This window comes from Nymphalis io, chromosome 14 (genome assembly GCF_905147045.1).
Source record: "Nymphalis io chromosome 14, ilAglIoxx1.1, whole genome shotgun sequence".
In the NCBI taxonomy this organism is placed as follows: Eukaryota; Metazoa; Arthropoda; class Insecta; order Lepidoptera; family Nymphalidae; genus Nymphalis; species Nymphalis io.
In genome coordinates this window covers 7155783-7178896 of record NC_065901.1, presented here as the reverse complement: position 1 = coordinate 7178896, position 23114 = coordinate 7155783, and the positions used below count along the sequence as shown (strand labels likewise).

The following is a 23114-nucleotide window of genomic DNA, read 5'->3' as shown; positions in this document are numbered from 1 at the left end:
CATCTTCAAAGTTTTCATGTTCTTTAATTCCTTTCGACTTTGATTGTGTTTGATTGTGATTGGATGTTCAAATGAGTTTTTTATTAATGAAATTTGATGTTTTACTCCTCCCAACATTTATTAATTTAAATTGCTGGACTTGTCTTTATTTATTAATGTTTTGTCGATGGGTACATATAAGATGCAATTCTGTACTACAATATCAAATAATTATTGTTTATAAATATATATACGTTTACTTTTAACAATCTAACGCCACACAAACAAATTTAAAACCAAACCAATCTCTACAAAATAGATTAGTAAAAATCTTACACAACTACGACTTTTTAACATCTTCTAAAACAATTTACAAAGAAACAAAAACACTAAACATCATACAACGATTCACCTATAACATATGTACGTATACTTATATATAAAATAACTCATAAATTAATTTATTCTTTATAATATTAGGTCCTTATATATGAAATTAGCGTTTTGTCGTAATGACCACTTTCGGAATACCGACTAAAAAACCAGTGGTACCCTTTCCCTCTTAACGAGGAGATCCACGGGATCGCTTTCGCCTGCAAACAGGCAGGCCAACTGTTAAAATGCCCTTAATTAACTTATCCCCGACAATACTTTACTTCTTTAGAAATCAATATCGGTAAGTTAACCGTGTAAAATTATATAATTGCCAATTTTCCAATAGTCGCGAAAGAAAAATTTTAAAAGTTTAATTTTATGTATTTTATAATTGGATGTAATTACTGGTTCTTTCAAAATCCTTACATATTGTAGTTATATCGCATGTCTGTTCAGCATAAGACACAAACATGCGATGTGTTAATATCAAACGTATTAAGGCCGTTCGCCTACTGAATACTATACGAAGTCCAATGTAACGGTGATAAAATGAATCATCTCGTGCTTGACGGTGAAGGGTATTCCTTCGTGATCGTGGGGAAATCTGTATTTGTCTAATTTCACTCAAATTCTGCCACATGTGTATTCCACCAACCGGCGTTGGAGCAGGGTGGTAGAATAAGCTCCAAACGTTCTCCTCAAAAAGGGAGAGGAGGCCTTAGCCCAGCAGTGGGACATTCACAGGCTGGTACTGTATTATGATTGGATTTTATAAAATGTTGATATTTTTTAGTATTACATTATCACACCAATAAGTTACTTAATCTCGTAAGTCTTAACTATATATACTTTAAGGGTATACGGTATTGTTTATTGTGCTTTCACGACCTAACTACTGATCAACATGAAATTTTGCATGGAATTTTGAAAGATCATAAGTGCCTAACGCCTAACTACCCCACCCTTCTCTCACGCAGGCGAAGTCGCGGGCAGTAACTAGTGTTATGAAGATATGTATTTAATAGCTAATTAAAGGCATTAACATGATCCCATAGACATTTGTCTACTTTTATTTACAAGTTAGACGTTAGTTGGGTCGTGTCATATAAATAAGTAGTAATTATAGTGCTTTATGTAGAGCTGTAACATTATATAGTATTTATTGGATAGTAAACCTTACCGTGAAAGCAAGAGTTACAATCTTGGTGTACACTCGCCAGAGTCGCCAGTTTAGTTGGATTGTCCGATAAACGCGCTCGTTAAAAACTGTCGTGTTCCAAGTTACGTGTAAATAAATAGTTTTTTTATATTCTAAATATTTATATAAAGGATTGATTATATAAGTAAGTTATCATTTTTTTAATAATTAAAAACGAACGTAATATTATAAATATATTTAGTCCGATATGCTTTTATTACCGCAAATATTTCTCCTGTACGGACTTCAAAATGATATACTTAATAATTATTTTAAATATGTTGTTACTAACTTAATGATAAATTCAAAACTGAATTATTAATTTTTGTTATAAAATTTTCTTTAGTAATTTGCAAAATATTAATATTATAGTTTAATCAGAAAAGTTACACTATCACAAATAAATAAAATAAATCATTTTCAAAACTAAAAAAAAATTGTTCTAATACATGGAGAATATTATTTTCTTAAAAGATTCACGCATTCTTAAATTATTCCCTTAGCAAATATCATGTAGCTGAAGATGCATGTAGTAATATTTACAGTGGTTAAAATACGAGGATATTAGCCGATGACTCAGAGTTCAAGCCCGAGCAAGCACTGAATTTTTATGTGCTTAATTTATGGTTATAATTCATCTCGTGGTCGGCGTTAGAGAAAAAATCTTGAGGAAACCTGTTTGTGGCAGATTAAAATCTGCCACGTGTATGCACTAACCCGCATTGTGGCAACAGGATGGAATTAGCTCTAAGCCTTCTCCTCAAAAAAGAGGCCTTAGTCTTAGCAGTGAGACATTTCCAGGCTTGTTACTTTATATAAACTATAGTTATGAAATATTAGGGATTATAGATGGAAAAGAACAAGCCCGCTTGGCAACCACACTTAATTATCAGTTATTCTAACATCAAACACAAATACTTCGTGTTTATATTTTCCGGTTTGAAGGGTGAATATTATATCACAACATTTAATAACGTTGGGGCAAGGAATGACTTACTTACTCTCACAATGCTTTAATCTATATCTCTCTTTTGGAGATCCATTTGCCTGTCTTCCTGCATATTATAACTAAAAAATAGTTTTATAATAATATTTAAGTAATAATAAGTCCACTCTCTTAGTAGAATCTACATTTCGATGCGGTGGTAGCTTTAGATTTAATTCATGTGTCAAATGACAATGACATGATTCAAAAGTGCCCTGTACGAATATGTGCCTATTTGAATAAAAAAAAAGATATTAATTTGATCTGACACTCGAACACTGCTTAAAAATGTTATCGTATTTCAATAAAACGGAATATAGTTAATTTGTTCCCATGCAATACGAATTGCATTAGTATGATGAAATACTCTAGGTTTACGTGTTTTGCATTGCGTAAATGGACGTTGAATTAAAAATCGGTATACCTTCAATCCTCCATGAATACTAAACAATAAGTCCGTAAGATCTTAACGCAGATTGAACTTTCTCTTTTAGTTTACGATTTCCATATTTTATAAACTTTTATGATAACACGTATCATTGTTATTTTCTTAATTCCATTATTAACGTCAATAACACCTTAAAAAGTCATTATTCCCATAAATCAAATATAATAGGCATAAAGGTTATCATAATAACAAACTATTTAATTTCGTTTAAATAAAAAATTCGACGGGTATCTCAGTTTGTACCCAGCGATTAGTAAAATTGTCATAGTAGGTACTTTTCTGTTCTTTTTTTATTGAAAATTGGGTTTTGTAAACCCAAACCAAAAACCCAACCCGTACATATTTTGGACATTATTTTGTCGAATGTACTTTATATTCCTAAAAAGGGATTGTTTTATACTTTTTTAAACTAAACTTAGTTAAATGTTAACTTGCACAAGATTTGCCTTGACTTCGTGTAGCAAAACAGTAAAATACATCGTCGTCCAGGAACTACATTATTCAAACAGATTACTAGCACATGCTATGAATTCTGCATAAATATTATTAAGTCACGATATTGCACTATATTGTAAATTAAAAATATACGTTTGATAATAATTATCTTAACATATAAATAAAGATTAAATCTTGATATATTATATGTTACTTGTAACAAAATATAGTTTAAGAATTAGCAGGTAATTGTTGGCAATTTTTTTGAATCATCGTGCGACCTTAAATTCAACTTGATAAGCGTATATTGTGGTATTATGGTGTTATTCAAAGTTCATTATTTAAATATTTAGCTAAAGGTTTTTGCTTTACCCTAGACCGTAAGTGGAAACTAAATATGTTTTTATATACGGTTGCCTTTAAAAAATACAAAAAACTAAGCTATCTCGTGACTCGTTATATCAAACGCACGCAATTTAAGTTGTCTAAAATGAAGGTTACGAAATGAAGGAAATGAATCTTGCCAATATTTTTTTCAATCACATTTAGTGAGTGACAGAATATTTTTTCTAATAATTATTTTAAAACCCTTTTACTGTCGATTATATAATATATCTGAATCTACATCTATAATTTCGTTATTTTAGAGATTTTTATGTTTTGTTTATAATACACTGGTGCGATTTCTTTTCAAATTGAACATATTGTAATTAGCAAATATATATATTATCAAATAATACCTAAATAAATAGTAAGCATTTATTTGTACAGATAAAAAATTAAAATGTATTATCACTTTCGACGTACAAAATAGATAAGTAATCATTTTTGTTAATTCGGATGTTTCAATAATAATTTATTTCGGGACAAATTAAATACTTTTAACAAACATAATGATATATAGTAAAGTACAAGGATTATACCGTACTAGTATTTTACTATAAGTATCTTCACAATTTATTACATTAAATATCCCGTAGAATCAGATAGTCATTAGATGTCTTTTAATTAGTTTTAATTCTTTTATTATAATAGATAATAATGGGCAGATTGTAGGTATAGATTATATTTAGTTTAGAGTTCTGAGTTCACAATTAGCTTATAATTATTCTGTTCACATACAAGCCTTGGTACAAGAACCTATCAAGACAAGTAATATGTTTCTTTTGTACGTGACCATTCGATATTGTCATTGCAAATGGTCGTTTGTTGATATTTTTTGTTATGTGATGGTCATTTTTTACACCTCATCACCGTTTTTTTCAATTGCCAAGTCTTCTGCCCTATGGTCTGGTAGATATCGCTATTTAAGCGATAAGATTTTTATTTACCTCCTATGTATTCAGTATCTACGTATGATATTTTTTTTTGTTTGTTATACAATAAATCATATTTATATTAAATGAAACTGGTCAAACAAATACAGTATTAATTTTATCTTCATATATAATACTTAATATTAAAATTATTAGATCCTTACATATGAAATTGGCGTTTTGTACGGAAGGAATATAATGTCAGTTTTTTTTTGTAAAATATATTTAATTAATGAAAGTATGCATAGTTCATTGATCCCTTTACTAAAAAAAACATGGGGGCGAGAATCAATAAACTCTTTGAAGGCGGTTTGGACTGTCGCATCGGAGTTGAATTTTTTTCCTTGTAAGAAGTTGTCCAAATTCCGGAAAAAATGGTAATCTGTTGGAGCAAGGTCCGGGGAGTAGGGTGGATGCCGCAGACATTCCAATTGTAGCTCATCTAACTTAGTGGTTGTTTGTTGTGCAGTGTGTGATCTTGCGTTGTCGTGAAGCAGCATTGGCCTAGAGCGATTGACCAATCTCGGTCGTTTAGCAGCTTGTTCTTCCTTCATGGTTTGTGGCTGATAACTGATATCTGCCGTAATCGTTTGGCCAGATTTTAGAAAGCTGTAGTGAAAGACACCGGCGCTGGTCTACAAAACACTCACAAGTAACATTTTCTGAGTCAATTATCGTTTAGGGCAGGATTTGGCTGGGTCTCCAGGGTTCAGCCATTGCGACGAGCGCTTCCGATTATCGTACAGTATCCACTTTTCATCACAAGTAATGATTCGATTTAAAATCCCTTCATTATTGTGTCGGTTGAGGAAAGTAACACAACAGTCGACGCGTGTTTGCAAGTTCGATTCACTCAATTCATGAGGTACCCATCGTTCAAATTTTTCTACTTTCCCAATTTGCTTCAAGTGGAATAATACAGTTTTATCACTTACCCCGAAGCCAGCAGCTATCTCTGAAGTGCTGGATCCGCTTCCACAATAGACTTTAATTCTTCATTTTCCACTTTGGTCTCCGGCCACCCACGGAGTTGGTTCTGAAGGTCGAAATTTCCAGAACGATAACGTAAAAACCAAAAACGTACCGTATTTTCTTTTGCGATACCAGCGCCGTACACATCATTAATCTTTCGAGCTGTTTCTGCAGCTCTGGTGCCACGGTAGAACTCGTACTCGTAAAAATACCGATATTTCATGTTTTCCATTGTGCGGCAATAAGCGATGCCAAAGAAAAAAATAATGAGGAAAAAACAAATGAATGATTGTTTTCAAAACTCAAATGTACCAGCTAAATGAATTTATAAATTTGAATTTGGAATTCTTAACCAAAGAGGATATATTTCAGATCAAAGTGGTCAGTACGACAAAACGCTAATTTCATATGTAAGGACCTAATATAAATAGAAATTCGCTTTATAGCTATATTATATATGCAACTATGGGAATAAAAACATTAACAAAAAACAAGCACTAATATCATTATGGTATTATATTCCCAAGGTTTTCCTAATTTGTAATTTCAAAAGTTTTGCGAACAAAACATTAACGAACTAAAGTATTATTACTCTAAGAATAAGCACAGCATTTGTGCTCAAATTGAAAGCGATACTGGTCCCAAGATTTTTGAGAATGAAAATATAGGTAAGTCAAGTAGAGCACAAAAACTTTTAAATGTAAAGCTTCTGGTAAGGAAGATTTTATTAAGAAGTACCTACCGACAAGAAATGCAGTAGTGTCTTAGACACCAATTAAATTTCATAGGAATGTCAATTAATTACAATTAAACGTTTATTATGCTGCATAAAAATACTTACTCCACGATATGTTATCATTTTAATTATCATAGAGGTAGTATGCGTTATTTTTTTTTTTTTTCATGAATAAGTTACGTTTTAATATTTCTAATTAATAAAATATATTTTTTTATAGAATCGATTATCTTGCTCGAGGGAAGATGTATCGACTGTGCGGAATCTTAACGTTAGTGTTATTAGTTCTCGTGTTCATATAATATAACGACATAAAATTTCATTTATATCCGTATGAAAATATTATTGATATAACATATTTTACGCCATTCGAATGGTTTATATGATATATTTCATAACATATTGGACGCTGGTCGCTGGTTAGAGACTTTATGGGTCAGATTTCGTAAGCGGTTTCTAATCTACAGACCAGTTTTTTAATAACCATTCGATTGCAGAGCCTGGTGGTATATTTTGTGAGAGCCCTTAATCTTAAAGTTAGGAAGTTATTGCTATATAACTAAAACATAATCAAGTAACCGTCCCGTAGTAGTTAAAATTAAGGTTTTTAAGCGTGTTTTAAATAGTAGCGAGCAGTGTTGTTTACCAAGTGGTCGAAATTTGAGCAATATTATTATTGAAAATTTGGGAAAAAACATATATGTACATATGAATATGAATGAATATTTTGGTCATTTTTAAGCTACCGTAGTCAACAAGGAACCTTTATAGTTTCGACATGTCCGCCCGTCCGCAGCTTAGCTCAGAGACTCTTAGTACTAGAAAGTTGTAGTTTAGCATGTATACATCAATGGTCAAGCCAACCGACAGAATATTTTAACTGTAAACGATTGATATCGTATTTGATCGTAATTGAGATAAAAATGTCATCGATATCTTATCAAGCGTTCGACGGTTTGTTTGTTCATTCTATAGATAGTTATAATGTACACAATAAGTAAATATTATGGTTTAGTTTGCTAACAATGTGATGACGCAGATGACGAGGGTTTTCCTAGAATGTAAAGATTTTATGCATGGTAACGAACTAAAAATAAAGATTCGTGACATAGAACAGTATTAATTTAAGTTACTTTTATATTTACTTTTTTTCATAGCTATGCCTGATCAAGAAGTAGAATGGAACACAGCGCTCGTCCCCATTAAAGATTGGCTCAGCAAGCAACCTCATTTGCCACATGATGTTGGTAAGTTGAATTTATTATCTGTTACTAGAAGTATGCGCAAGCGATATTGTGACGTCCCGCAAAGAGACGAGATCGGGTATCGCTGGTTTTTTTAGTGGGTTTATGGGACTCGCCAGCACTGGATAACGCGTAAGTACGATTTTCCAGCGAGTTAAAACGTCAACATAAAACGTTTATATTGAAGGACAACGTACAAAGAAAAAATGTTATCAAGGAGAACAAACACAAACATTCATTTTTTATTTATATAGAAGAAATAACATTACAATAAAACCATATAAATATTTCTTAGTATAAGTATTTCGCACATTTTATGAGATATAGTTGATTATACCAGATTAAATCAGATCGATCGTCTCGTCTCAGGGGCTCGATATGTTGTAGCATTTACTCCACCGACATTTAATATATCGACATTAATTAAATGGGTAACGAATATGTTAAATAGTGTGTATTTAAAAAACAACCCTAGACGTTTGTAAAAAAAAAGTAAGGGACTAAATAATTTATTTTAACATGATTTTTTAATTTAAACCATTTTTGTAACGCCGAGGTGGTAGGAACTGGTTCCATAGATAGTTAACATGTGGGATTGGTACCAATTTATCAAAGAGAAAACTCACGGTACATGTCATAATTTATTTTGGAAGTTCAGTTGAACTACGGTATTATTAAAATAATTGTAAACTTTCATAAATACAACAGATATGCTCTAATACACATTTACTCGTATCATAATAATGACTCATTGATTCATTTATTACGCAAATATGATATTATTAGTTTATGTGCATAATATTCGAAATGTTTTATATTACGTATTTCATTTTATCAGGCCTTAATATCAGGACCTTTATATAATAAGTATCTATCTTTAAATATAATTATATACAAAATTTGTATTAAATGGGCATGAAATTATTGTATTTGTAAACCGGAACCGAATATACATAAATTGTCAGCATTTATGCATAAATGCCTTTGAAATACAAACATTATTATACAAATGATTGATGTAATCATAATTTTCAGCGTATTAAAATGTATTTTTGTGTGTTTTGTTTAGTGAGATATTGGCCGAGCGGATTTTTACTTGTTGTTACATAAAGGTTTCCCTACGAAGTATTTTTCATTACCGCGCAGGAAATAAATTATAAAAACAAATTAAACACCTGAAAAGCCAGTGGTAATTGCACGGAATTATACCAGTGATCTTCGGTTGAGATCCGTATCCAATCAACTGAGCTATCTCAGATTTGTATAGCTCATAATACAATGAACAAGTATGGCCAATATTAATCCTGTAAATATATGCTTAAGAATATATATTTTATTTTTTATTTCATATAGGTTGGAAGACCGACAAATCTACAATATTAACAAATCGACTAATCCCACCTCCCATACACTGGCTCTTTAAAGCCGGCTCTACACTCACCCCATGAATCGCGGCCGCGAATTGTAGACGTGATTCGTAGTGTTTGCGCGAAAAATGCGACCCTCTTAACTCGCAACGCTTCATTCCCTTTATCACGGGCCTTAGAACCGATACCGAACGGAAAATATCACGAAGCGCGAGAAATAAGCCGCGAAACCATCTTCACATGCGTTTGGGAATTAAGATGTCCCTTGTCCCAAATGTTCCTTGTGCCTGTAGTTACACTGACTCACACACACCATTTAAATCGAAACATAACTGCTGTTTGGCGGTAGAGTATATGATTAGCGTATAAATAACAAATATATTTGCAGATTGTATAAATTTTTTTAAATATATTATAATGTCTATTGTTCTTTATTAAAATATACATCTCAATAAATTTTATAATTTTTTACAATGGGTATTATAGATATACTTAAAAAAATCTCACTCCTTGTTTTGTATATACTAAATTACCAAAGCTGTATAATATAATAAGCCGAGATGGCCCAGTGGTAAGAACATGTGAATCTTAACCGATGATCGTGGGTTCAAACCCGGGCAAGCACCACTGAATTTTCATGTGCTTAATTTGTGATTATAATTCATCTCGTGCTTTACGGTGAAGGAAAACATCGTGAGGAAACCTGCATGTGTCTAATTTCACTGAAATTCTGCCACATGTGTATTCCGCCAACCCGCATTGGAGCAGCGTGGTGGAATAAGCTCCAAACCTTCTCCTCAAAAAGAGGAGAGGAGGCCTTTAGCCCAGCAGTGGGACATTCACAGGCTGTTACGGTATAATATAATGCATAAAAACAATGATTCAATACTGCTTTTGAAAAACATTGTTGGTTTATTGTGAGTATCACAACTTTATTACAACTTTCGAAAATTCGGTAGATTTAATAGTTCGATCAAAGAGGCCATTGTAAGGAGGTCAAGCCTTGATGATGATGATTGATCAAAAGGTTAAGTTAATTTCAGGATCTTAACTGGTTTTAAATTTTTAAAAAGTTTTCGTACAATTAATAATTTCGGAAACATTTTTAAAAATAAAATCATTACGAATACAAATTTGTTTTTAGCCTCTTGAGATTTTTTTTTATTATTAAGAATGTTCGTTTTGCATTATGTAAGAAATAAAACCTGTTTTGTAAATTTTATTATTAGTGGTTAGTATTATAAAAACCATAAATCCTTGTCATATGTATTTTGTTAATGGACAATGTAGCTTTGTAGGTCATGAATCGAAACATAAGTAAAAGTTACTTTGGATTAACTTTCGACCGAAGATGATTTGAGATGGTGACCCGTTAGCCTCGATAAGCGTGTAAAAAAATAACCCCTTTATTTTTTTTTGAACATTGTCAGCCCATTGAGGACATTACTGTAGAAGGAAATTATTTTGAGTATAATTAATGTTTTTAAATTACATTTGACAATTATTGGCTAAAAATATGAATTTTATTATAATTATATTTTCTAACGAGAAATTGTATTTCTTATAGTAAACAATTTATTGCATTCAAATATTCAAATCAATACAGTTCCACCTTGTAACTTTGACTATCAATTTATACAGAATTTTTAGTGATGTTTTGGTCAAAGACTTTTACAATTTACAATTCGTATATGATGTGTAATGATACGTTTGATAAAGAAGCTTTTAATAATTTACCCGTATCTAATGTCTTGATCTATGGTTTACACGTTGATTGTGCTGTAATTTCAGTGGGTATTTTAATAAAAAACATTTTTAAGATTAGTAACTTCTTATACTAATTAATATACCTAGTGTTCACGTTCAATTCGAATGGTCGCATTTGCTTTTTTGATTTCCCTAAATCACATCTTGTGTAGGTCTGATTTTGTCATCAGGGTTTGGGATTATTTTCAATATATTACTTGGATATGATTATATAGAACTAGTTTATATTTTAAATGCAGATTTCGGAGAATCGGTTAAGATTTTCTAAAAATAAAGCCTCCTGATTACATCTGCATAGTATTTATTTATTTTTAATAAATTTTACTAAACTTTAAGTAAACCTTTTTTCTACTCTGCTGAGTGCCGGGGCCACACGTTCTGATCATAATAAGAAATAATAATGTATAATGTAACTAACATTTACATAAAAAATAACGGTTGTATAATTTTCTTCCTTCGCTGTTTAATATTTTGACAGATTATTTATATATTAATATATTAAAGTCCAATTTAACTTTAAATTGACAATTAAGTTATAAGTACGAGTAAATGTTTACATTCAGAAAATGTGCAAAGTACTAATCCTGAATAAAATTATAAATGCGAAAGTGGGTTTATTTATTTGTTTGTTACGCATTCACGTCTTGATTACTGACTTATTATAAAATCTTACATCAACGTTGTCAGAGGTACAGAATGGGATACCTAATAGGGTACGTTTGATCTCGCTGGAAAAACTCATTTACGCGTTTCCCCCTCACGAAATGGGGGTTGGTGGGGGTCTATGTCGGACTCGCCGACGCCTAGAAGGTTCAGCGCATTGGAATACACACTATGGGTAAATAAGCCAGTGTAACGAACCCAAGGAACATAACATTTTAGTTCCCATGGTTTTTTATGCATTGCCGATGTAAGGGATGTCTAGGCGCTGGAGACTATTTATCACGAGGTGGATCATCTGCTTATCTGCCTACCTCATTTAATGTAAAAAAAATATTTTTGAATCCCAAATAACGGATACAGGTTTTTTTAGCGCATACCTATATGCGTTAAAACATTCGGCTCGTTTGAAGGCGATGTAACGGCTACAAGATAGCAATTAAAAAAGTTACACCTGTAAACTATATTTATGCTGTTAATTGGTTCCAGAACATTCCATGCGGTTATAATAATATTAAGATCCTTCTATTTATCATTATTTTGACATTGTGTATATATATTGTGTATATATATCAGTTTTAAATGTTAAATACTTAAAATGTATTACAGTACATTACACATTACAAAAGAAAGCGGAGAGGTTACGAAGTACAGCTTGTACACACACGCTCATAAATAATTATGACACACTTGAACAAAACGGACGTTTGCGACATCTTTACTGCATCTTTTCAGTGTAAGTTATTAAAACTTGGAAAGATGTGTAATAATAATATTATACAAATAGACTTTGATTAACAAAAATCGATCGTTTTGATTGCTATATGTCTGTAAGTGGCTAATTGTAATTTTAGGTTAAAAAATTGTAATTGTCTGAGGATCGAGTGTGAGCCGCCATCTTGAAAAACTTGTTTTGGCAAATATTAAGAAAACAAATAGTTTTAAGAAATCCATTATAAATATCTTTATAATTTGTTTGAGATATTTATAATTGTTTTCTTACTATAATACTTACCATAAAAATAGTTGGAATTTTTGTTCAGCGACCTCAATTTTGACTTTTCCTCGAGACTATTAAGCAAAAATGTCAATAATACAGGAATGTTCGTGCCAGTCTACCGTCCATTAATTGTAGAGTTTCGTAATAATTCAATCTCTTCGTTGGCAGAGTTATTTTGTAGTAAAGTAAAAAAAAAAGTGAGAGCCTGTAAATATACCACTGTTAGCTTAAAACCTCCTGGTCTCGTTTTTGACGAGAATGCTTGGACGTACACCATCATGCTGCTGCGGTTTGGTATGTTTGGAAGATGTTTATCCAAAACATGCAGATTTCCTTACGATATTTCACCTTCACCTCTAAGCACAAGAAGGATGTTATAAACACAAATAGCATATGAAAACTCAGTGTCACTTAATTGCCCGGGTTTGAATCAGCAATCTCCGCTTAATCACGTGTTCCAATCACTGGGTCAGCTCGGCTCTGTTTTAGAAATTATCGAGGAATCAAAAACGAACAAAAGTTTGTTTTCAAATTTAAAATGGTATTTTGATATATATTAATTTTATGTATTATTATTATATACATAATTATGTGTTCATATACATATTATGTTAAAATGATATTATCAACCGCTTCTAGAAAATTATATTGGTATCTTTTTATAGCTTCTATAATATAACAATATATATATATATATATATATATATATATATATATATATATATATATATAAAACAAACGATATTAATATATATATATATATATATTAATTATCGTTTGTTTTTATAATAATTTCCGATAGGATCAGAATATTTGTTTTTGTTGCAACAATGTCACAATCTTTTTAATGAAAATTTTTTGTTATAAAATATTTTATATTTATCGCTATTCATAGATAAGATTATATTATATACGGTAGCTCATTAATTTATAAAATTTAAAATTAATTACAATAATTATCTTATTTAATAAGTGTTTGACTGAAATAAATATCTTATATAAGTTTTTAATCACCTGAGTATTTGTGTATGTTCGTTCATCTATTCTCGTATATCTCCTAAACTACCGATTGTAATTTGATAAATTAGGTATCGTTTGGAGCATCTTGATTGTCCGCTGGTTATGTGTGTATAGGCTATGCTATGTCACATTACATATAGCATTCTCTATATGGGGCGTCGCACTAGAAGTATTTTTTTTTTATTTGATGTTCATTAGTGGCTCAACAACAGATTGGATAAAAATATTTGTTATTGTAATGTTTGCTAACTGGTAGGTATTGTTTGAATTTTGTTAGTTATATATTCTGATTGGTACACGTTGACAAATTAACCACTTTTACCACGTTTGGAAAGGGCCATGCCGTTAGCAATAAAATGGCGCTGTGGGATATTTTTCAGTGCATTTATATGCTTCGGTTCATGGTTGTGAAACATACATAGCCTAATGCTAAGACCATTTAGTTTGGAATAAAGTAACTATAAGAATTGTATTTTGTGTTTGTGAGAGACATTAAAATTGTAATTGTGGGAATTCATTTAAATTCTTTCGAACTGTGATGCCTGACTCCCGAGATAACGATCGGGCGTCCGTCCCGGGTTTGCCCCGAGCCCCTAGGCACACACATATTATGTACGTTGTAATTAAATAACAAAACCTACCTTTGACAATTTCTTATATAAAAAGTGTTTTTCATTTTTTAGTTCCTTACTTATTTTATACAAATATATAATATGCAAATGAATAAAATATCGGTCAGAGTTTAGGATGACGGAGTGCATACAAACTAAGCAGTTACATCTTTTGGCTTTTTAAGTAAAGTTATATATTAAGTCTTTGTTAAAGGCAATTTAAAATAATTTGCATGTAACAAACATCAACGAGTATGATATTATGTAAGACATTTGTGCATTGTTAAGTTAACAAATAAGGAGCGACAAAATATGGAAAGCGTAACTGTCGCCGCTACGGAATTCAGTCTATTGTTTTAAATAAATAAATAATATATTTAAAAGACAAATTCACCTTCAGTCAGTGGCATAAAAGTTAATTACTTACGCAACATCCTCGTTACGAATTACATTTTCCTATTGCATTTTCCGGACATGAAAATGGTATTGCGATGATAATATTATCAAACAATTTTTGCAATGCTCGTTAAGTTAAATGAATATTTATTGTTTTATTATACGAGTATCTACTTTAGTTTAAAAACAATACAATTTTCTCGCAATAACAAATGCAGTAAATTATCTTGCTTATTAATTATTATTATATATAAAGGAGGAACGACCTATTGCATATGTATATATATAGTTTTCGTCCGCACCTTAGCCCACGTGTAAGGAGGGAGGTAGGTGTGACTCAATATCGTTTGATGGGAACGGGTATGCAAAATTTCATGTTGTTCGGTTGAGCAAACTTATGCCTAAGTGTTTTTTAATTTCATTTCTTATTATTTTTGAGAATAAAAATTTGCGTAATTCTAACTGCATTTATTTTGTAAGGATTAGGACTTTAGATAAAGGTCAAACGTCATTTTGTAATGTAAGCGAATACCATAGTATACTGGTGTAAATAATAACATATAATGATTGAGTATCGATCCATAGCTAAAACGTGTATATAATTTTGAGGATGCGTACGTTTTATATTGTTGCTCAATACCAAAGGATTTTCCAAAATGTTGATTTTAATGTGACGCTGCAACCAATCTTATAATATCATGATCACGTACATAATTTAAAATTGGTAAACATATAAATGTATCGCGTTGAAAACTCACTATTTCATTAATATTTTTTTTCGCGTGACTCATATTTTTATACCTCCTTATAAAATCCAAACCAAATATTATTATACCAAATATTACATTGAACATTTTTATTTTCAGCGTTTATGCCCAATCACTCAAATATGTAGTTTTATCATCGTAGAAACGAAAGTTTCCTGTTTTTGTGTTCCATATATTTTTGAAGTATCTGACAGCGTGTGTTTATATGCCTAAATGTTTTATTGGACACAGTATAGTAGTATAAATCATCATTTTATAATAACTCTTTTACAATTCAGGCTATTAAACTCTGGAACGATCTTCCTATAAATATTCGAGAGGCCAAATCTATAAATATTTTTAAAAAACTTGTGAAAGATCACTTTTTGTCTCAAATGCCTTATCACCAATAATTTCTTTTATTTCAGTATTTCTTCTATTATTCATTTGCTTTTCTTTTTTCTTATGTTTGAGGACTTATCGTTTTATTCGTTGTTGCTGTATATAGTATGTATTTATATCATATACTTATAATTTTGTATGTACTGATAATATTATTTATTTATGGATATATGTATAGTGTGTGTATTTTATATTTACATTTAATAATTGGTTTTGTTTTAATTCAATATTAATATTATTTTATTCATATCACCACCTACCCCATATCCTATCTGTAATTACTTACACTCGGTTACCTGGAAGAGATCGTTGTGTAGCGATAAGGTCGCCATAATTGTACATTTATTTAGGCAATATACATGTTTTGTATTTTTCTCTTTGTGGTGTGATGTACAAAGTATTAAAGTAAAGTAGATGTTAATTCGGTCAATAGGTAAATAAAGTATTTTGATTTAGAAGTTAATAAAATTATTTTTTTGTTTTAATTAGTAATTTCATCTTTTCAGAGGATGTACTTCTCCGTCGGTTCTATATCAGTTGTGGCCAGAGCATGGAACGCGTTAAGCGCACTATTGATCTTTTCTTCACGATGCGTTCCACAGCGCCAGAACTATTCCTTCAAAGAGACCCTTGGTCACCGCAGATCAGAAGAGTATTCGAAATTACGTATGTATTTTTTAAACATTTACATTTATTTACCGCTAGATTTTCTGAATTTTGATGTTCTCATCAAATATCAGGTTTACTTTTAAGGGCAGTATGATCTAGATATTTTTGACCTTTCCGATGACAGATAATCTTCTTGCTCAAAAGCGGGTCTGTCCCACTATATACGGAACATACCCCCGAGTATATATGTATGCCTCGTTCGTCTGGTGGCTAAATATAGGATCCTGGTTTTGTATCCCAGGTTTGGTCAATACAAAGTTGGGTTTTCTTTCGAAAAAAATCTCAGTAGCATCTCGGAGTCTGGAAGTTGGATATGTGTACAATCCTGTGCCTCGGAAAGCACATTTACCGTTGGTACTGCACTTGAAAGCTTATCGGTCGTGTCCAATTACCGTCCCACCTTTATCCACTATAATATGTACTGAGTTTTCCTTGAGATTAGCCACTGTTGCCGGAAATCGCTCAGGATGACGTCATCATCATCACGTATTAAATTCACACACGTGTAAAAAAATATATTTATTATTTGTTATAATCGTTGAATAAATCGGCAGTAACATATTAAATTTGTTAATGTTTTTAAACTTGTTTTTATTTCTCATTCCTTTCTAGACTTTCTCTTAGCTATATGCAAGGAACTTCAGATCTGACATCCACACATTTATATTTGTTCATTATTTATATAAGTTAAAAAATTCTGGAGAGTAAAATTTATCGACTTATTTTAAAAAATAAAAATAATAATAATCCTTATTTAAATATAAATATGTCAGATCTAAAGTAAAAATTGCTTTTTTTGTTTGTAGCCGGAGACAGGTCATTTTCTAAAAATAGTCTTACTGAAGTACCAAAAAAAAATATCCGAAGATAACCAGCTTATATTTAGGGTGACTCCTATCTAACCTTCACTAGCATTTACGTGTGCACCAAGCGAACAATGTTGAATACTTATCAAATTAACGATTAATATCGATCTATATCATGATAGGATAGGATATTAAGCGGCTTAATATTTATCAAGCTACCTACTATGTCCCTGCCATACCAAGTCTCCAAGGCAATATCTACAACACAATTAATACACAAAATGCGCCCAGAACGTACGCAATACTAAGCTAACCTATGAATATAAATAAAAATACGTGAAACCATACGTAACAGTTCTTCATGTTAGAATAGTAAAGAATAGTATAGACGTATATTCTATGATTATATTTCTAAATATTTTTCACTTAAATCATATATAAAATTCAATGTGTTTTATTATATTTTTGACGGGCGTGCATCAGCACAAAGTGTTAAAAGCAATAAATGCAATTTCGATAAAATCAAATACCTCCAAATTTAAAATGTATATTCTTAAAGCTATTAAAATTATATTTTGTTACTTGTTGTTGATAGTTTCTAAACTTTCTTTCAATCGTTCAGGCTAGCTAGTATGTAGGCGTTTATATCTATTACACTTCAATGGAACAAATTTTATCTTTACTAAAGCTACGTAGCTCTTAGGAATCTTTATGATGGTTACCGTTATAACATATAGTATTCATAATTGGTGAATACATATTGTAACATGTCGAGAGATCTTCTCTTCTTAAGGAGAACCTTGGAGCCTATCTATGTTTAATTATATTCCGCCATTATGATACAGTGTTAGTTGGTAGATTATAGCAAAATTTCGTCTGACACATTTAGGATGCCATCTTTCATCCGTCACTACCGAGTACGAGATGAATTATAAAGAAAAATTAAGCTCATGAAACTCAGTGGTGCTTCCTAAAATATAACCGCTTTTTTCGGTTCAGGGTTCTATCCAGAGGCCCATCTCGGTTCATCATGTTCGTCATCATCATCATCCATCATGCGTGAAACTAATATGAAAATTTCACTGCTATGGTCGATTTAATTCGGGAATTCCCACATCACAATGGAGCGCAATAATAACTTTAATTAAACTGGTACCAAGACTAATAAGTTTTTATTGTATAAAAATAATTATACAAGAAACGATTAATCTTTTAAATTTATTGCTTTTATGTATATAATTGCTATACGCTTTTTAATATTCACGAGATCGAGCAATATGATGTAATTTATTTTATAAAAAAGACTAAATGTACACAACATGGAAAATATTTTGCTTTAATATTTCCTCATAGATTTTATTATCTGTTACAGAGACATGCTGCCGTTACCAAATAAAACGAAAGAGAACTACAAAGTTTTTATCTACCGCTTGAACAATCCCGACTACGACCTCTTTAATTTCATAGATGCTGTGAAGACATTCTTCATGCTCGCTGACACTCGCCTCACTGAAGAGGACGACATACCTTCAGGGGAGATACCTATATTTGACTCAGCCAACATCACACTCAAATTTATTGGGAAAATTAATCTATCGGTTTTGCGCAAATATATGTTATATACACAGGTAAATAAAATAATATTCGTAACCTGTGTGTGATTAACATTTATTTCAAACCCATAAATTCATTAAAAGAAAGCTAATTTAATATTCAAATATTATTGACGTTTTTTTTTAAAAGTGCGCGCGTAAAAAAAAGTAAAAATTTAATGGGCAGATGCCAAATCATTTTTTATCTGTGTGTATTATCTGATACGGCTTGCAAATAATAATCTTGTAAAATAATCTCCATGTCAAATGTATACCAATTCTCATAGCGATCGGTTGAATAGTCGTTTGGAAGCACTGCAGTAATATCTTGTGGCGAGTTACAATTAATTTGGATGAAACAAACATTACTCCATAAAAAAATACATATATGTTCCAACTTTCATGATGATAAGTCAAACGGTATCGAAGTCTTATTTATCTCCGATATAGCATGACCTATTTGTATATTTTATGTACAACGATGCAACGTTATTAAATAATATATCCACCTTAAAAGACCACAGTCTATAGAGTAGTCCAGTTTTTTGAAAGACGGGCAAATTTTGATAAAAAAATTGAATGTATTCAAATAAAAAACATTGGACGTAACTGTATATCACTTAATTACTTACGTAGACGTCACTGTATATAACTTAACTTGAAGTATTCTCTCTAATTCCTGCTTCCCCCTTCCCTCATAAGTCTACGCGAGCTGGCTCTCGATGTCACCGCATAACTGTGACATCAATTCCATCGCGCACAAAGAATATATATATAAAAGCCTAAATCTATGAAGATATTAGATATTTGTATCTCTATAAAAAATGAAGACGTCACTTAGACACTTCTATTACCATTAGCAAAACTAATCGTTTTTTGCAAATAGTAAACGGGGTAAGAAAACCGTGCGTTGAAAAAAAATTGTAACTAACAATTTCTCATTATTTCTTTCAGGAAGCAATACCGATTAGGTTAAAACAGGTGCATGTGATCAACACACCTTCTTACATCGGAAAATTATTCGCTCTTTGCAAACCCTTTTTAAAGGCTGAAGTTGCTAAATTGGTAAATATAATTTTGTAGTATAAATGAGAACAATTCGATTTTTATAAATCTTTGTATTTAAAATTGTTGATATATTTTTCATTGAAACCAAAATAATTTTTTTAGTTCTAATCATTTAAAACATTACTTATTATTTTACTATAATTTTATAGATAAAGTTCCATGAACCAAATTCAGACACCTTGTATCAAGACGTGCCGCAAGATCTACTACCAACTGAGTATGGTGGTAAAGCGGGTTCCATAGACCAGATTAAAAGATACTGGATCAAGCGGGTAGAAGCGAAAAGGTGAAAATTTATCTTTAAATACATTTTGTCAAGCAAAATGTATCTATTTATTGGACACTTTATGTCCGTTGCTTTCTTAGCTCACGACATGTTTTCATCTGTTCTGGTAAAAGCTTATAATACGTTTTGAAATAGAGACGTTTATTTCCTTTTTAATCTTTTTTAATCCTTCTTACCAAACCAAACCTGGTTATTTTCTTTTTCTATTATTTATTTGGCGTAATAATATTCAATTGAAATATGTATAGAAGTAAACAAATAAAAAACAACGATTTTAAGTAAATACAAAAGAAACTCGGATAATAGAAAACCACTGATATTAGTTTTTTTTAATTTAAAAAATACTAAATAGTGTTAGTATTATTTATTTATCAAGACAACATCAAAACATTCTTCGTTTGGAATGAAACATTGTTTGTGATGTAATTAAAAATCAAAAATACCAATGTCTTGAAGCGATAAACGAGTAAAAAAAAAAAATATTACTTAGAGTTCCGAGTTCGATCGAATTTAGTTTTTGTTTGATTTAAATGAAATTCAATTGAGCACATCACATTACCACCTTGTGAAATATTGCTCGCAGACAGGAATAGTGAAAGTAAACAAAAACAATATGTCTCGCCATTTTTGCGAGCAGCGTTAGAAAGTCTAACAAAATAAATTATTCATACTTACTCAAATTTAAAGTACATAATTCATATAATGTAGATATTAACAATCTTCAATCAATGCAGAGATGCATTGCAATGGTGCTCTGCAATTTGTAATTTAAAAACGCATTGAGACTAAATTACAATATTACATAATATATTTTACTCTCCATAGTTTCAAAGGCTTACTGAAATCGCCATGCTTTCACTAGTAAATCTGTTACTTAATTATTAGTTAAAGAATAATTTTGGCTTTTGTAAGTATATAAGCTATATGTATAGTAATGGACTTTTTGCCAAAACTGTAATACACTAAAATTCAAATAGTTATAAAAGACTTTTTTTTTTATTACTTATGTTCACAAATGCATAATAAAAAATATAAGGAACGTTTGGGAGTAAAAACGGGGAATTGTTTTTTATTATTTTAGTTTAACATTGATTTTTTGGTTGATTTAAATGCATCCTTAAGGTATTTTTACACTACTGGCTCAATGGTCTAGAAGGTAGGGTCTCATCTGCTGATGCTGATTTGGATTCAAATCTCGAGACAGACCAAAAAACCAATTGTATTTTTTTTTGAAATTTTTAGTTAACCCGGAGTTAGCCGAAATATGTCTGAAGATAGTCCAGGGTTAGGTAGTAGAAATCCCAGTTGGTTTATTATCGATCGACCCTGAAACAATAGGAGTAAGGCCACGGGTTTAGGTTCTGCTTCCATCCAAATCTTACCCATGACATCGCATACCACTGAACTAATTGGAAATATTACTATAAATATGTTAGTATTTAATATCATAATTATATTATTTTTTATATGAATTTGTGCCTAATTTCTTTCAGGGATTGGTTCCTGGCCAATGATAAGAACTGGGCGTTAGATGAAGGATTACGTCCTAATGACAGTAACAATGAGAATCAAGTGAAAGATCTTCCTGGCTCCTTCAGATCACTTGCTTTCGATTAAATATCGAATACCTTTTTAATTGATACATTAATAACTAATAAAACATGGTCGACAGCTTAAGTCCAAGAAAAGGAATGATGATGAATTCAATTAGCGTTTAGAATTTATTTACTAATTTAACTTCCTTCTATGATATATTTATAAGATACAATTATCAATATTTCATCATTTAATTAGTATATCATAAAATAATCCTGAAGTCCTTCTATTTCTATTATTATATACATATGATGATGATTAAAAATAAATGTTTTTTACCATATTGTAAGCTTATATTGATGGTATGTTTAATGCATTATACATTATGATTTATTAATAAAATAAAAGGCATTAAAATAAAATTAAATAAAAAACATTATATTGTACAATTTATAATCTTTAATAAAGTATTTTTAATATTTTCTTATGCAAAAAACTTTTAAGGATAATTTAAAAAAAACCTCTACACGTCAATTTTTCATATAACGAATTATTGTTTAGACTACATCTTGAGATCCTTTATTTATTCCTAAATGAAAAGAACAAACAATGCAAAATAATATAATCTACCATCACATCTAGTTATATTAAATTATAGTCACCATGTTCGTGTAATACATGAACTAATAATTATAATCGAATATCGAAAGAAACTTTACTACTTTTCAATTTTGACAATTCAAACATTTACTCGTTTTTATTTATCGTCATCATCGCCTTAAGTTTAATTAATACATTTTTACTATGTAAGGATGTTTAATTCTTATTTCGCATATTCGTTTTATTAAATCATATTGTGTTATTTCAATGAATGTCTAATGTCTAATTTCACTGAAGTTCTGCCACATGTGTATTCCACCAAACCGCATTGGAGCAGCGTGGTGGAATAAGTTCCATACCTTCTCTTTAAAAAGAGAGAGGATGCCTTAGCCCAGCAGTGGGACATCCACAGGTTTTATTAAAACACATTTTCAACTCAACTCACTAACCAGAGAAAATTAACGTACCTACCTAATTATATTTGACTGGTTAGTGCGTGACGCTCACGATTTATGAAGAACTTGTTTGTTTGTAAAGTATCAAATCGTGTCCGCCTCTGGGGAATAAACAGGTACTTTAACGAAGTTATTGACCTTGATACGATGTAGGCTCGTTTTTTTTCATTTTAAAACTAACCATATTGTTAAGTCGTACAATGTCATATATAAATAGGCTGTTCAATACCTTTTTAACACACGGAAAATCCGTTTGCCAATCGATTCTGTCTTACAAATTCTGATTCTGTTTTTTTTTGTAGCTATTGACGTGTTTTAGTATTAGGTATCAATAAAAAGAATTGATAATAAGTGTAGAAAAAAAAAACCATGATCGAAACATTCGTATGTTTTCCTCAATTTTTTTAATAATAGTTATGGTTCAATTTCGACCACTAGTTTACAA

General features: G+C 30.8%; 1 protein-coding gene across 2 annotated transcripts; it reads left to right on the top strand.

Annotated features, from left to right (window-relative positions):
* The first annotated feature begins 1595 nt into the window (after positions 1-1595).
* Positions 1596-21892, top strand: LOC126773417 (alpha-tocopherol transfer protein-like). Of its 2 annotated transcripts, none has more exons than XM_050494362.1 (7): positions 1596-1697; positions 7602-7691; positions 16164-16323; positions 18505-18760; positions 19679-19789; positions 19942-20078; positions 21572-21892. In XM_050494362.1, exons 2-7 carry the CDS (start codon positions 7604-7606, stop codon positions 21693-21695), a joined length of 876 nt encoding a protein of 291 aa, XP_050350319.1. In that variant the 5' UTR covers positions 1596-1697; positions 7602-7603; the 3' UTR covers positions 21696-21892. The 2 variants fall into 2 exon arrangements, with proteins under 2 accessions (XP_050350319.1, XP_050350320.1); XM_050494363.1 differs by lacking the exon at positions 1596-1697 and adding an exon at positions 6913-6959.
* Positions 21893-23114: the final 1222 nt, after the last annotated feature.

Bases quoted from the DNA above. Each gene is read 5' to 3' on its own strand.
- LOC126773417 (XM_050494362.1), top strand. From the start codon at position 7,604: ATGCCTGATCAAGAAGTAGAATGGAACACAGCGCTCGTCCCCATTAAA. The intron at 16,324-18,504 runs GTATGTATTTTT...TATCTGTTACAG, and splicing joins AGAAGAGTATTCGAAATTAC to AGACATGCTGCCGTTACCAA. The intron at 18,761-19,678 runs GTAAATAAAATA...TATTTCTTTCAG, and splicing joins AATATATGTTATATACACAG to GAAGCAATACCGATTAGGTT.